Genomic DNA, 15,016 nt, shown 5'->3' on the forward strand with positions numbered 1-15,016 from the left:
ATGCGGCATAGGGTTAAAAAGTCCGGCAATACCGAGAAAAACACGAGAAAAAAAAACAAAGTTTGACCTTCTCATAGAGCAAACGCAAAATCGACGTGTGCAAATTGCGCGAGATTCACTCACTAAGTAAATATTTCTTGCAGAAAGTCATTCTTGTGCGGAAGTTTTCAATTTTTCTTTAACTTACGATTTCTTCTTCGACGCTCAACATTTCGTTTGAAAAAATGCACGTCTCTTCTCATCCAAAATAATTGACAAGAGAAGCTGTTGAGAAATGGCTCGAGGAGTTTATATATAAATTGAAGAGAACGACGAGCAGAGATGATTTGGACAGATTGATTTTGTCGGTGGAGAGATATGAGTTTAAAGATATATGGTGTGCTGGATGGAAGGAGGTTACTTTTGAAAATGGAAAAGGCGTAGTTTCTGGTGGAAAGTATAATATAAATGAAAAATGGCCGATAAATTCATTTCAAAAAATGATTCTCGACAAAAATCCGGTACTCGAAGGAAGGGAAATTCAACGGTCAGAACTGAAAGAAGAAACTGGAGAATGGATTCTCGATCCTCTTCTTGAACAAAAAGTTATTTCTTCTGGAGGAGAAGCGATTGTATTTGAAGAAAATTTTGGAGAATTGGAAGTGGCTGTTCGGGTTCAGGCTTTTGATTCGGCGCTGTTTGTTGAGAAAAAGGAACAGTTGGAGTTTGAGATTCATCTTTCGAAAGGTAATTTTAGTTTTGCTAATTTTTGATAAATTTGGGTTAAACCAATTTCTGGAAGTGATTTATTGGATCAGGGTTTTGATTGGCCGGTAGGCCAAATACAGCAATCTTATTGGTAATCCAAAAATGCACTTCCATAAATTGGTTTAGTCCATAAATTTAGGCACAAACCAAAATAAGTATGTCTGGAGCTAGGACGTGACAGCGTAGGACCAAATCACAAAGTATCATACATTAAAGTAAGATTTAATATTCTCATTGGAAAAAAAGAATCGTTTGATGTTCTTAGTGGAAAAAAAGAAAAATTTAAGATCCTTATTTGAAAAAAAGTAAGTGATTTTTAGGAGGGCCAATAAGATTGCTGTATTTGGCCTACCGGCCAATAAGAAACCCAAACTTTTTTAATACTTACTAGTATCACCGATCCAATTTTGCACAGTCCTGACTTGGATTTACATTATAATTTTATACTTCAATGGGGTAAAACCAATTTTTGGAAAATTTAATTTTGGAGAAATGAATTTTGAAACGATTAGTGTAGAACAAGTTAGTAGAGAAACGATTAGTGTGGATAGAGTTATTTTGAAACGACTTATTTTGGAAGAACTAATTTTGGAAGTGATTTTATGGACAGGGTTTTGATTGGCCGGTAGGCCAAATACGGCAATCTTATTGGTCATCCAAAAATGATTTTTGGAGACTTGGATTTCCAAAATTAACCGGTCCTAGATTATTTTTTAAAAATTAATCAAAAAAAAAATCATTTTTCCAAAATTAATCGTTTCAAAATTCATTTCTCCAAAATTAAATTTTCCGAAAATTGGTTTAGACCCTTCAATGTATGATACTTTCTTATTCGATCCTTCAATGTATGATACTTTCTTACTTGGTCCTACGGTGTCACGTCCAAGCTCCAGACTTACTGACTTTGGTTAGCCCCTAAATTTAAGATTACGAAATCGCTCAAAACAACAAAAGGGATGACGCTCCAGTCATCCCTGTTCATCCAAACGTGATCAAACATTTCTGCAACATAGAAATTTACTCAATCAAAGACGAGAAAAGAGAGGACTGCATTGGATGGATTACGATTATGGAAAATGCGACTCAGATTTGAGAAGCAGGTTGAAGAATGAAGATTTGAATTTAGAAGCGAGGAAGAAAATTGCGATCGGAGTTCAAGCGGGAAGTGAGTATTTGGAGAGTATTGGAATTGAACATTACGATCGGAAGCCTGAGAACATTTTATTAAAAAATGAAGAATGCAAATGGATCGATTTCGGGATAATTTGGGAACATACTGGTAGGGAGAGCTACAGAAGAATGGGTTACACAAGGAAAGGGAGAAAATACATATTCTCTCTGTATTTATGTAAGTTTTGAATTTGAGTTATTTGAAAATTTTTTGCTCATCTTTCTATTTTTTCTAAGATGCTGGTTCTGCTGCATTTTCAAGGGGTGAGCAAATTTGTGAAGATGGACTAGGAGATACATCACCACTCCACGTTTTGATTCTTTGCGACTGGAAAACAGCCTGGAGCCTTCTTTTCAAACCGATCGAAAAAGACGAGAGAGAGAAAATAGAAGAAGAACTAAGGGTAAGAGCGTCTTATTTCTAATGAATTTCATCCAGGAATATTTCTAGAAATTTCATGCTGAGTGGCTCTCAAACAACTTTCACTTATCCGAAAAAATCAAAAAAGTGTCAAAAATCATTTCTCTTAAAAACGTGGCTCCTGATTTTTGCCTGGACGATCCAAACTTGACGAAGTCTTCGGCAATGGCCAATCTGAAACAAAAACTGACAAGACAGATCAATTTCGACTTCAAAAACGTGACGAAAAATGTTTTAAACCAAAAAGAAAGCAATCTCTGCGTCCCCATTTCAGTTTCAGTTCTTCTAAGATGGGCGGTGAAAAATGATTTGAAACCTGAAAATTGGAAAATGGAAAAATATTTTACTCTCGAAACAATCTTCACTCTTCTGACAATGATAATTTATCCGCGAAGTTTGGCTGGCTTCAATCTCAATCCGAGAAAAGAAGAACGGAAATTTCAAGAAAACGAAATTGAATTGCTTCTCAGAAGAATGAAATTCCAAACTTATTTTAATAAAAGTGGATGGAAAATTATCAGCAGGTTGAGTTTGATAAATGCGAACTTCGATTTTGAAAAAGGTTTTAAAAATAGTCAAATTAATCATTCTACATATTTTTAGTCCTTCTGCATCTAACCTTAACATTCTCCCGTCCCTTAACCGTCACCGGCGCCTACTTAAATCCCGACGGCTCAATATTTTTCCACCAAATGGTTCTCGATCGAATCGAAAACTCCGAATTCATTCTCCAAAACACTCTCATCGACCATTCGGGGTCTCAAATCAGGATTCCTCTTTCTCGCGAATTCTACGTCGAATACCACTTCATGGAAGATTGCTTCAAATGCTACAATGATTTTGTTTATTTCGGTGATAACAACGAGTTTCTCGCTTTGGTCAACGAGAATTTCAATATGGAAAAAGAAAGATGGTATCTTTTGCCTCAAGCGTATTCAATTACTCTTACTCCACCTCAAAAAAATTCATAAACGACTAGATTTTCTGAAAACATAAGTTGATAACTCAATGCAAATAAAATATTTCATTTATTGAGAAACATCAAAATAACTTCGTGGTAATCAGCAGGTTTTATTGATTTTAATAAAATTCAAACTCGACAGGAAAATGATCAGAAACCAGCTCAGTTATAGGATCGCCGTTGAAAAAGATGGAGTCAGTGTTGTAAAAGGTTTGATAATCGAAAACTTGTCCAGAGCCTGCGACGAAGTTGTTCTCGATCTGCCCAGAAAGAACAATGTGATCATAGGCGCAAACTGTGCTTTTGACAGTTGTGTCATCATCGAAAGAAATAAGCCACGTGTTGTTTCCGGAAGAAAATAGCGTCAAATCTTGAGGATCACGGACGTAATCGCAGTCGGCGTTGAAATCGCCAGCGATGACGACATCGTCGAGGGTTGGATGGCGACTTCTAAGATCGTCTTCGACGTCTTGAAGGTGATTGATTTCATCTTCCGTGACCATGTTCGTCACCCCGCTTTCTGGTTTTAAATGAGCAGAAATGATGCCGACTTTTTGAGTCTGGAAATCAAGCGCGTTTGGACTAGTGCGCTCCAGAACGAGCACGGTTGGTGGTCGCTCAAACCATGCGGTCGAGGTGTCGTTGAAGTCGTAGCCATCCACCTTCGAGAACATGTTACGATCCCAAATGAATCCGACTTGTTCCTTGCTTGAAGTTGTTCCTTGGCGCTCTCCAGTGAACCAGTCGTATTTGTCGTCGGCTACGTTGATGTCGGTAACGAGACTTGGGAATGCTGTTTCGGAGATGTCTCGGATTTCCTAATCTAGATTTACTTTTGTCAACTTATTTTTGAATATGCCTGGATAGTAGCAATATCGTAGCGCTTGAGAATTTCGACGATTTGGTTTTTCACAGGCTCTTTTCCGTATTTTGTGGTTCCGAATACTTGAATGTTGAAGCTCGAGACTTAAAACTGGGTAAATAAACGGCTTGAAAAAAAACCAAAATACATTTTGTAGCCGGAAGAACCGTCGTTGTTGTCGCCGCGGAAGAAGCAGCAGTCGATGTTGTCGCAGCCGAAGTTGTCGCGCTAGAAGATGAAGTTGATGATGCTGGAGCTGTCGTCGTAGTCGGGGCAGCCGGGCAAGAGAGAGTCGCTATATCAGCATCGGTAATCATTCCACCAAGTTTTCTCGCATTCCAGCCGCAAACCCTTCCGTTCCATCTTGGACAAGCGCAAACTGCAGAAAATTGCTTGAAACTTCCACTTGAAGTTTGCAACTCCTCGCCGTTCTCACATTGATAGGTGCATTTTTTCTTGTTCATCGAATTGAGATCACATGTCACAGTCACTCCTGCTGGCGGGGCTGCAAGTTCTGTTTCGCATGTCTCACATATGCTCAGTTGTTTTTTCCAGAAAAAGCTATCTGTTTGGTTCCACCGACATTTTGTTCTTCGCTTGCCAACAGGAATGAATCCTGAGGAAAAAATCAACGCCAGAGTTTCATTTTAACAAACCTGGATCGCAAACAAGAGCACAAGTTGCTTGATCACAGACCACCTGTCCATTAGTTGGCGTAATCAGAGGCGGACATAGGGACCAAAGAGCAGCAATTCGCCCCGTTGGAGCTCCCCAGCCACCTTTTTTCTGCTCCAAAGTCCTGAGAAAATCATCATACTTTGGCTGCTCGTATGTCAAAGCGACAGAAGCGAGAGATGGTAAAAGCTTCATTCAAAAATATTTTTTCTCTTCTATTCTCCGGTATTCGGACAATTTGAGTTATGAGACATGGTCCTTATGCAACCTCGTTCCGAATTGGTTTCGATGTTAAATATCAATGAATTTCAATCGACGGGGAATTGTCTGCAGAATAAAATTAATCGACATGACGGAACAATTATGTAATCAATAAATTATTAAGGATAACTTGACTTACTCCACGGTTCTTCACAACTGTTAATTCTAGCTCGATAATTTCACTGCTCTTAAAATTAAAACAACAACACGCAATCAAACCCATTAAATCATGTCTTTACTCTTCAAAAGGAAATCCATATGCGGCATATACGATATGCCGCATTCGTTAAAACACTCTACACATAAAGAGTCTTCGAAGGCAAATCATTTTAAATTAGATAAACTTTTATTTGTACAAAAATAAATCAGCTTGAAAAATAAACAGCAGGAATTCCGTAAATAACAGTGTTGAAAGCTTGACACTCATTCGGTTCAAATGCTGGGCCTTCTGGTTCTGGACTTGGCATGTTCTTGCCCTTCTTTGCCGGCTTCTTGACTTCTTTGACCGGCTTCAGAGATGGATTTCGAATGTGGAGAATGCAATCGACAGCAGAGGTGCCTGAGCTCATTCCATTGACGATTTCCTTCAGTCTCCATTCGTTGGACTCCTGGTCGGAACTCCACTGGTTGAGGATGACAGAAGAGACTCCAGAAAGCGAAAGCAGGGCAACGGAGTTGAGGTAGCTCTCTGCTTGAATAACGACAGGATCTCGCTCAAGATCCAACTTGTTCTGTTGAATGAATGAAGAGGGCTCTGGACTGCGATCAACGAGGAAAACGGTGTTGAGATTGCTCAAATCGAGTGCAGCGATTCGCGAGGGCGGGATCGAAGAGAAAAATCTTTCGCGTCCACAGTAAACGAGTCCATTCGACGCTGCCATGAACGACTCAATCTCGCCAATCGAGAGGCCTGACTTTTCTTTCCAGTTCTGTCGCATTTTCGTAACTGAGTCGGCGCATCTTCCAGGCGTTGCAAGACAAACCGTGTTTCCAAGCGAAGTCATGTTCGAATTTGGGGCAGCTTTTGACTTCTGGTCTTTTTCTTCTCGAAGAGCCAGTCTATTGAGGAAGATTTGAAGAGAGAAGTCTCGCGAAATTGGGCGATCAGCAAGCTCGGGAATCAACTCCAGCGGTGTGTCCAGAAGATGGAAGTCGGCAATGAGAATGAATGGCTGATCTCGTGGAATCTCGGACATGTCGCCTTCAAGTTGAGCCGTGATGTTTTTCAGGTACTTGATGAGCTTATCTCGTGCATTGGTGACCTCTACTTCTTCATCTTCATCTTCGTCATCCTCGTCATCGTCTTTCTTTTCATCTTCGGCCTTTTTCTCTTCTGCGGGAGCGGATGCGTCGGCAGGTTTGTCTGATGAATTTTCCTCTTCTGGCTTTTGGTTGTATTCTTTCTTCAAAAAATCGGAGAGAAGATTCTGTCGAATATCTTGAACTTCGTCTTGGAGGCTCTTCAGATCGGCCAAGTTCGCCCTTGCTCGAACGACTCGAACATCTTTAGTGTTTGCGTTGAAGAGACCAGCATAGATAAATCCATCGGCATGTTGGAGAATCAGACATGAATAAGGCATCTTTTCAATCGGAGAAATTTGGAATAATTTCGAGTTTCTCCACGACTGGAAGTTGTCGATCGATGACCAGAGTGTTCCATTCATGTCGCTGTCGCCATAGATTTGAGAAAAGAGCAGTCGAATGCAATACGCAAGACGAGAAGCATTAGGAGCATTGCAAGCTTGAGAAAGCAGTCGCTGGCAGAATTTCGAAGTCTGGGCGCCTTGGAGTTGAGCGAGGACAGTAAATGCGAACTGTTCGTCGGTGGATCCAATCGAATTCAACATCGACTGGCCGGCTTCTATTTGCACTTCGACATCTTCTGGGCACAATGCACTTGCATTCATGATATATTGAGCGGTTTCCACTTGCCAAATGTGGCTGAGCTTGGTCTTTTTCCAAAAGCTTTCGATTTTGACTGGATCAGACATTGCGCGTGGCACATCATCGTAATCTTCGGAATTCGCTTCTGACAAGTTCGTTTCAGACTCTTCTTCAATCGGCGCGTCCATCACAGGGCGAGGTCTTTCTTGCGCTTTTCCGAGATTAGTTCGGCTCACATTCAAAGTAGAAAATACGGAACGCGAGTTCATGATCGACGGGCGCATCATTGAGAAATCACCGTCTTCGTCGTCGTCAACTTCGTAAGCAGCTGCCTTCAGGTTTATCTCGTAAGGATTCCAGACTGAGTTCTTTCTCGTGTTAGCGAACATGTCATTCGTAATCCAGAAATCGTCGGACCAAGGATTGAACTCAACGTTGCCAATGTCACTTGGAAGATTCGCCATGTAGAGGGACGCACGAGCTCGCAACTTTTTGCTGACATCTTCGTTTGAGCATAATGAGAAAAGAATGTTTAGTGCTGCCTGAGAACTTGCGAGTTCCAGTTGTTTCCACTCAAGCGCAAAGCCTTCCAAATTTTTGTACTCTTTGACGTATTCTTCGATTCTCTTTTCGACATCGGATAGTCCTTCGAAATTCGCGGCTTCTTGCATCTTATCTCTGTAAGCTGAGCTGGCCACATTGGCAAGTAAAAGAGCAAGCGTGAGTTGTAAATTAGCGACGACGGCGTTGCGAGAATCAGCAGTTTCCAAGATTTTGATCGCTTTTGATAGGTGTGAAACCATGTAAAGAACGTCTTTTTGTCTTGATCTTGAAGTCCGTCGATGGAGTTATTGAGCAAACTGACGCGCTTTATGAAGATATTTCCATGCTCAAGAACGACGGTGCCATATTTTTCGCCGGTCCAAATTGTTTCAACATATTTGAGCAAGTCGATGATTTCGCGAATTCGTGAATTGCATGAGCTCGGAACTGCAGACAAGAACATCGCCTCGTGAAATGCAATTTCGGCAAGATGAGTGTCGATCAGATACCCTTGGCTTTGCTGCTCTCGTAGCTTCATGCGGAACTGCTCGAATAGACTTTCTGCTTTCTGTTCGGGACGAGTTTGACCGGAACCCATAATCGCGGCGACCATAAGCTCACATTGTTTCGGCCAAAATGCGATCGGAACCTTTGAGGATGTTTTCAGCGCTTTTTCGAGACAGTAAAGTGCGTCTGATATTCTGTGCTTGTTTTCGTAAAGCTTGAGCATGATCGCCCCACGTAATTGGTAAAATCGCGATTCGAAGCCATCGTTTCTCGCCCTACTGGCACAGATGCACAAGCCGCTGTCGCAAATGTTGAGCGCAGAATCCATGAAGCCACATTTGAGCATAAGTTCAGCTGAGATAAGCCACGAGTCAAGAGGGATGTTCTCTTCTACAGTTTCGTTAACTGGGATGGGCACGCGCTCGATAAGACGTTTTTCCAGCTCGATCTTGCGCTCTTGGTTGCCTTGAACCCCGAGCGAGAGCGACATGAGCACGCTGATGGTCGTCCAAGTGTACTCGTTCTTCATTTCTGCGAGAGTTCCAAGCAAAACTGCGCAGTCTTCAGCATCGCTGAGCATTCCATTTTCCACGTTTTTCGTGTACAAAAAGTAAAGCGCAGTGCAGAATGTTCGAACATTTGAAATCTCCTCGAGCTCCACCTGCTTAATGAGTTCAAACTGAGGACTTTTCGGAGGCGGTGTCGCATCATCTTTCTTGCCTTTCTTTTTATTCTGCGTTAATGACGGTGCAGGTTCTGGTATGACGATTTCGCGTTGTACGTCCGTAAGCAACTCTTGAATGGAATCTTTGACAAGGTCGAGGATCTTCCTTTGGCTTAAATTTTGCTTCTCCATTTCCGAATTGACAGTTTTGAACTGGCTCAGCTTGCACATCGCGGCAAGTGCCCGAATGTTGATTTCAGCGCTGCCCTTGGCCTGTGTCAAGGTCTTGAATGATTCGACGTATCTCTCGTTTCGCTCTTCAATCGTCGCTCGCTCGAGTAGCAACTCGGCAATGTGCGATTCCACACGCATCGTGCGGGCATGTTTAATTGCGTTATTCAGACTGGAAAGTGCTTGAATTTCTTTGCTGAGCTTGATCTGCGACTGAGAGTAGTGCCGCCAGTTGGCGGAAATGAACTCGTCTTCGTCACCTCCGATTCTGTTGATATCATGCGTTGGGTCCATATCAAGTTGAGCCTTGCACTCGAGTCTTGTAAGATGAAGCACTTGTCGCTGTTGAATCTTCGGCATTGACTGCAGAACCGTGTCTAGTTCTCTCAGAGCGGCGCTGTAGTTTTCAATATCCATGTAGCTCTTGACGACGATCCAGTACAGCCGAGCTCTAACTTCTGCGTTGCCTTTATCTCTTGGTCGTTTTGAAATCGCTGCGATGAGCTGTTTCGCTTGTTTCGCTAGCATCGCACGGCCCTTGATCTCATTTGCCAAACGCCGACTTGCATTCCACCACAAATTCGCTGCCGCCAAGGCTAAATCTTCCGATAGTTCAGCGGCGAGGACGAATTCGCGCTGAATCTGCTCTAGATCGCCTTCTTCATTTTCGATTACTTGTCCAAGCAGTAGATGGCAGAATGCAACTTCTCTGCTGCATGTTTCTCGATCACTGCCGGTCAGCTTCGAAAATAAGTCCAGGCTCGCTTCGCAGGATTGTCTTGCCAATGGAATAAGTTCTTGTGCACCACTCAAACACATCGTCGCGAGGAAGCGATAAGCCATTATGATGAAGGGAACATGTCCAGTTAATTGAAGTTCTTCATTTCTTGTTTTGTCGATCAGCTCGGCTAGATCAGCAAGACTTATCGCAGCAGAGCTCTGCGAATTGTAATGAAGATCCAAGTTGAGCCAGACATAAACCAGCAGGTTTTCTTGCTTCAAGCTGGGCAGCGAACCAATCTTGAGCGTCGACGAGTTTATCTGCTCCTTGTTGATTTCAGAAATTTCCAACCGCAACTTGAGCCAATTTCGCGCCAGTTCTAGCAGTGATTTCGCGTCAAGCGTGAATTGCCGTGTCGCTTCGATCGCTTTCTCGCTAATTTGCAAGCATTCTTGCAACTGAGCCAGACGAATTGCGAGTGGAGAGTCAGATGCTTGTTTCTCCACTTTTGTTTTTCTTGATTTCGATGCTTTCGAAGCGCGACTATCATTACTGACTTCGCCGAGCGAGTTGTTTGTGCTCAGAGGTGGCGCATTAACTGAAGAAGGCGGTTGGCTCAACGAAAGGACTGTCGCTGTTCTGACCAAGAGATTCGGCTCCAATGACGGTTGTTTCAAAAAGATCGTATAAATGGGCATCAGCATTTTCTGAATGTGTTTCAACTGGCCGGTGACTCGAAGTTTCTGCGCGTAGTTCCAGAGGTAGACGGCAGCGTTATGCACCATGTAAGTGTAGTTGAGCTCTGATGCCAAATCCAAGCAGTCCGTCATTAGAGAGCAGATGAAGTCTGAGATGTTCAGCTGTATCTCCTGGATTTCCGGATCTTCGTGAGCTGGATTCGGTGCGAAGATGTCTGATCCTTCTGATCGCAGGAGTTGGACCCAAGCTTCAGCTTCCAGAAGCATCGATTCACAGCAAATTCTGCCAATGGCAAGTTCCGACTCGCTGTACGGTGCTTCTGTCTCTTCGGCAGTGACGCTAATCTTTGCCGAAGAAAGTGCCTGCCGGTTCAACATCTTAGATGTTTCCGGCTTCAGGGAAGTTTTCTTCCCTGCCACACCCGCCGATGGGCGGATGCTTCCTGCCTGGCTGAGAATTCCAGAGCGCGTAGACTGCAGTTCTACGTCCTCCAAGTCAGCTTCGTCAGCGCGGCGTAGCCCCTCGCGGAAAAAGGCGATCTGACGGCCCATAGTGCGGAGCATATGCCAGCGATTGTATTTTCTGGCAATCTTCATCGCTTTGAACCAGATTTCAGCGACAGTTAGCTCATCATCGTATTTTACAGTTGTAGGAATAAGTTCCAGGGCAGCAAAGTAGTCAACTTCTTCGTCGACAACAAATGGCTTTTATGGATAAATATTAGTCATATTGGCAATGTAAAATCTGAAAATTTTTATCTTCAAAGTCTAATCAATCCATTCCTGAAGCTTTTTCTGGCCATTGTAACGTTCCATAAATTGCGAGGACAACAGACGCCCTGTCTGCACCAAGATAGGGTTGATTTTGTTCACCGGTGCGATACTTGCTTCTTGGACGAGCTTGCCTGCCTGTTCGAGCTGATTTTCAGGACGATTGTAAGGATTCACAGCAGCAGATATCATTCGCGCTTCTTGATGCATCTTCTGTTTCATGACTTCATCGTTGCAAAGGCTGACGGCGTGGATCAGATGCCTTGAAGCTGCAGTAAGATTTTCTTTGCTAAGCGCAAGTCGACTCAGTTCGCGGCAACACTTGTATGCATTTTCATTCATCGGATCGTGACTGACAATCATGTTAAGTGCGCCAATGACGTATTTGTCGAGCTCGTTCAATTTCAACTGTGGCTCCAAGAGGGGAAGAAGCTGGTTCCAAAGCATGGAGGCAGCGATTCGAATTAATCGCTTCGTGGTCGCAACTTCAAGGACGCTCGTGATTCGGATTATGTTCTTGATTCTCTCATCCACCGACTTTTTCGTGTATTGCTGGGCGTATTTCTTCTTGATCGCAGCTGCTCTGGCACAAACTTGAAGGCAAATCATTTCGTTGTAGAGTTCAGTCTCCGTTGGCATGATTTCCTTCTCAATTTGTTTCAGAGCGCTCTCTGCTTGAGCTAGTTGACCGGACGAAATAAAGTGGTGGATTATCTCGAGGATGAGTTGAGGACAGTTTTCACCGCGCGGTCGAGAAAGCTCTTTCTTGAGATAGGCTTCGAAACGTCTTGGATCGCGCTTGAATGTGGCAAGACGATAAACGCCGACGAGAAATTTTGATTTTTCTTTCAGAAGTTCCACAATTTTTTCGTCAGCAGTGACCGTTACCTCAGCAGCGAGTCTTGTCGTGACTAAAAAAATTTTATCATTTTTTTCTAGAACAAAATTGTTTACTGGTCAATTTTTCAAAAATTCGGTCAAAATTGGTCAAAATCTAAGATTCAAATTTTCACTTACAATCGTCGGTGATAACGGAGGGTCCATGCTTAGTGTCCATTAAAAATTCTACAGCTTCTTTCTTTCGTCCAGCAGATTTCAAGTAGATGATCGTTTTTATCATAAACTCCTTTCTGAAGATTTCCCCAATCTGAGCCAAGTTTTTTCCACGCTGCGCCACGATTTTGACCATCAGTTCGCCCAAAGCCTGGTTTGGCTTCATTTGAAACACTTTCTTTTTGAAAGGATGATAATTTTAAAAGCATTTTGCATTATACGAGGTGGTGGTTTAGAAAATTTATAAATTATTTGAACGATAAATTCATCGTCATCCCTGCCTTGATGATATTTCTATTGAGAGTATCGTCTGTGTCTGAAAGAGCCTCGTTGAAGCACCGAACTGCATCTTGAAACCGTCCATCATGCAGAGCAAATTTACCGCGAATATATCTTAGCTTGGGAGTCGGATTCGTTTCGTGCTCAAGGTTGAGCAAGACCTTATTCGCATTTATATAAAAATCAGAAAACCCCGGTACTTACCCTCTTTGCGTTTTCGTAGTCTCCTTCTTCGAATTTGCCAATCGCATAATTGACAAACTGATCCACGAGGGCCTTCTTTTCCTTCAACTTGGCTGCTTGCATCAGCGCGCTTTCTGTCAGACTGATTCCTTTCTCTCAAAACATCAACCCTTTTTCTCGCGTTCTAGAGAATTTTCGCAAAAAAAAATTTCCCCAATTTTATTTTTTCTTCCCTGGGCGCGATCGTTGCCATGACAACAACGAAGAGAACTTTTTTTTTCTTCATCAGTTTCATGCTTTCGTGATTCCTGCTTTGTCAATCATAATTCATAAAGAAATAGAACTTTTATCTTTTATAACGATTTGATTAAACCGACACAAAAGTATCTCGATTAAGAGTTGATTGCAACGTTTTATTGAAGATATTCTGTAAGAGTAATGGAAGCAGCTACAGTAGATTAAATAAATTATTTTTCCTTCTTTTTGAGTCCTTGCGAAGACTTTTTGGTTTCGAACGCGTTGAGAATGAAGCTAACACCAATGTTGAGGATGACCAAGACGAGAGCGACCACAATGAAGGCTTCAATCAGAAGTTTAATTAACAGCTCGAGACGATTGCCTACCTGTGAATGAAGAAGCGGCGAAAGAGACGAGCCAATTTAGAACTGGAAGCATCACAATGAAAAACCAAATAGCCGTTGTATAAAGCGGCTCAATGGGCAACGACTTGGAGCGCAACTTCATCGGCTCCGAATAGAACTGCGACGATGGCAAACTGTACTCGCTAGGTTGCCGGCCAATATTGCTACCTTCGCTAAGCATTTTGTCGAATAAAAGATCCTTGAATGAGTTTAACGCTAATGAGCTTTAGTTGAAAGTTACCTTTTCTTCGAACAAATCGAACAAGTACTTTTTGCATTCTGATTCTTCAGTAGGAATTGAGTCGAGCTCCATTCTAGTGGCACAGACTGACATTTTGAAAGGTTTTCCACGGAGAAGTTCTCCGACTGTCACATCTTTATCGCCACCAAGGACTGTTCGGAGATTCATACAAGTCCGAAAAGGGAAAATTTTGATGGAAGTCATTTTTGAATCTTGAATCCGTTCCTACTGTGCAGTCATAAACAGCCTTGACATTTGAACTGTGGAGTGAAGTGATTGACTCGTGGAAGCCCTTTGGCCTTGGCAGCAGCAAGTGTTTCAATGTTTTGTGCCCTCGTTCTTTTGCAAACTCCATGGATTGAGCGTGTTTTTCTTTCGTAAATCGAGTGCCTTCTGGATACAGAAGAAGCCAAACTGGAATCGAATATTCTGAGCAAAAACTATTCAATAAAAAATTTCGGCGATTTGCTCACCTCTCAAATGTTCCATTGACTTTCGAATCTTCGACAAATCTTGGCCCGTTTTGCTTCTTGACAAGAAAACAAACTCATTGAACCACATCGACCAGCCGAGAATCGGAAATTTAGCGACAACAGCTTTCACAAACGCTTTGCACTGCCCGAGCATACCGTAGTACTCGGCAATGACCCAGTCGAGAAGCCAATCATGAGTGTACCGATGGTTGGCAATGCAGATTACAGATTCATGCGAACTAAAACACATGTTTCCTTTTCAAAACTTGCCTTTTTCTACCTGAATTTTTCTAGCGAATCGGATGTGTAAATATTTATCTCTCCTTTACACCAATGGAGGGGATAAAAACAGCTATTCTCCACCAACATTGCGAAATCAGCTTGCTACATCTTCTGTACAAATTTTTCGAAAGAAACCAAACAGGGAAGATAGCGAGCCACGCAACATTTGCCACAATGCCAGATAACAAAAAAGTGAAGAATATGATCAGTGCAAAAAGCGAGGAGCGGATGTTTTCCAACATTCCATCATTGGCCATTCTTTCTTGGGGAAGGGGAGGATCTTTTGGAATGAGCGAGGAGCTGAAGAAAAGAAGACGTTTTCTCGAGTAACAACTTTTGTAAAAATGAAGAACGGATATCGTACGAACCACAGAGGCCTCTTAGACCCAATAAAGCATCATCAATTCGCCTGTCTAAATAAAAATCACGCTATGGCGTACTACGCCCACGAGTTTTCCGCGATTAACAGAATACACACAGAATACACTCCTTTGAAAGACTCTTACTTCTTATAAGCCAGTTCTCTTAAAAAACGTAAGGATGCAACTCTTTTCCTTGGCTTCAAACTAATCAATGAACGCGGCTTTAGCTAGACATCACATGATACACAAGCCATAAAGACTTTAAGACATTGAGTGAGGTCAAAGACGTTGAGACGTATTTTGAGCTAAAGCAGACAAACTCCGCAGAAGTCTGCTAGAGCTCAAACATAAAATCCGAAGTTCGAATTTTCAACTTTTTCTTTTCG

General features: G+C 42.4%; 3 protein-coding genes across 3 annotated transcripts; all 3 read right to left on the reverse strand.

Moving 5' to 3' along the window:
* Nucleotides 1-3,418: 3,418 nt before the first annotated feature.
* LOC145702105 (deoxyribonuclease-1-like) lies at nucleotides 3,419-5,031 on the reverse strand. Its single transcript, XM_081779315.1, has 4 exons — nucleotides 4,818-5,031; nucleotides 4,310-4,777; nucleotides 4,159-4,265; nucleotides 3,419-4,117 (listed from the first exon to the last, which is right to left on the reverse strand). The coding sequence occupies exons 1-4, from the start codon at nucleotides 5,029-5,031 to the stop codon at nucleotides 3,419-3,421; spliced, it is 1,488 nt and encodes a 495-aa protein (XP_081635441.1).
* Nucleotides 5,032-11,113: 6,082 nt separating this feature from the next.
* Nucleotides 11,114-12,787, reverse strand: LOC145702106 (uncharacterized). Its single transcript, XM_081779316.1, has 4 exons — nucleotides 12,653-12,787; nucleotides 12,451-12,609; nucleotides 12,134-12,347; nucleotides 11,114-12,027 (listed from the first exon to the last, which is right to left on the reverse strand). The coding sequence occupies exons 1-4, from the start codon at nucleotides 12,752-12,754 to the stop codon at nucleotides 11,114-11,116; spliced, it is 1,389 nt and encodes a 462-aa protein (XP_081635442.1). The 5' UTR covers nucleotides 12,755-12,787.
* Nucleotides 12,788-13,030: 243 nt separating this feature from the next.
* On the reverse strand, nucleotides 13,031-14,507 carry LOC145704816 (1-acyl-sn-glycerol-3-phosphate acyltransferase delta-like). Its single transcript, XM_081782285.1, has 6 exons — nucleotides 14,267-14,507; nucleotides 13,987-14,225; nucleotides 13,739-13,942; nucleotides 13,514-13,665; nucleotides 13,255-13,471; nucleotides 13,031-13,211 (listed from the first exon to the last, which is right to left on the reverse strand). The coding sequence occupies exons 1-6, from the start codon at nucleotides 14,353-14,355 to the stop codon at nucleotides 13,099-13,101; spliced, it is 1,014 nt and encodes a 337-aa protein (XP_081638411.1). The 5' UTR covers nucleotides 14,356-14,507; the 3' UTR covers nucleotides 13,031-13,098.
* Nucleotides 14,508-15,016: the final 509 nt, after the last annotated feature.

The sequence above is a fragment of the Oikopleura dioica genome, chromosome PAR (assembly GCF_907165135.1).
Source record: "Oikopleura dioica chromosome PAR, OKI2018_I68_1.0, whole genome shotgun sequence".
NCBI classification, from domain to species: Eukaryota; Metazoa; Chordata; class Appendicularia; order Copelata; family Oikopleuridae; genus Oikopleura; species Oikopleura dioica.

What these genes read in the sequence shown, in the direction of transcription:
- LOC145702105 (XM_081779315.1), bottom strand. Translation starts at nt 5,031, where the DNA reads ATGAAGCTTTTACCATCTCTCGCTTCTGTCGCTTTGACATACGAGCAG. An exon ending in TGCTCTTGTTTGCGATCCAG is followed by an intron (nt 4,778 to 4,817) that starts GTTTGTTAAAAT and finishes TTTTTTCCTCAG; the next exon opens with GATTCATTCCTGTTGGCAAG. An exon ending in ACGATATTGCTACTATCCAG is followed by an intron (nt 4,118 to 4,158) that starts GCATATTCAAAA and finishes AATCTAGATTAG; the next exon opens with GAAATCCGAGACATCTCCGA.
- LOC145702106 (XM_081779316.1), bottom strand. Translation starts at nt 12,754, where the DNA reads ATGCAAGCAGCCAAGTTGAAGGAAAAGAAGGCCCTCGTGGATCAGTTT. An exon ending in ACTACGAAAACGCAAAGAGG is followed by an intron (nt 12,610 to 12,652) that starts GTAAGTACCGGG and finishes AATGCGAATAAG; the next exon opens with GTCTTGCTCAACCTTGAGCA. An exon ending in TCAATAGAAATATCATCAAG is followed by an intron (nt 12,348 to 12,450) that starts GCAGGGATGACG and finishes CCTTTCAAAAAG; the next exon opens with AAAGTGTTTCAAATGAAGCC.
- LOC145704816 (XM_081782285.1), bottom strand. Translation starts at nt 14,355, where the DNA reads ATGTTGGTGGAGAATAGCTGTTTTTATCCCCTCCATTGGTGTAAAGGA. An exon ending in GATTCGCTAGAAAAATTCAG is followed by an intron (nt 14,226 to 14,266) that starts GTAGAAAAAGGC and finishes CATGTGTTTTAG; the next exon opens with TTCGCATGAATCTGTAATCT. An exon ending in TCGATTTGTTCGAAGAAAAG is followed by an intron (nt 13,472 to 13,513) that starts GTAACTTTCAAC and finishes AACTCATTCAAG; the next exon opens with GATCTTTTATTCGACAAAAT.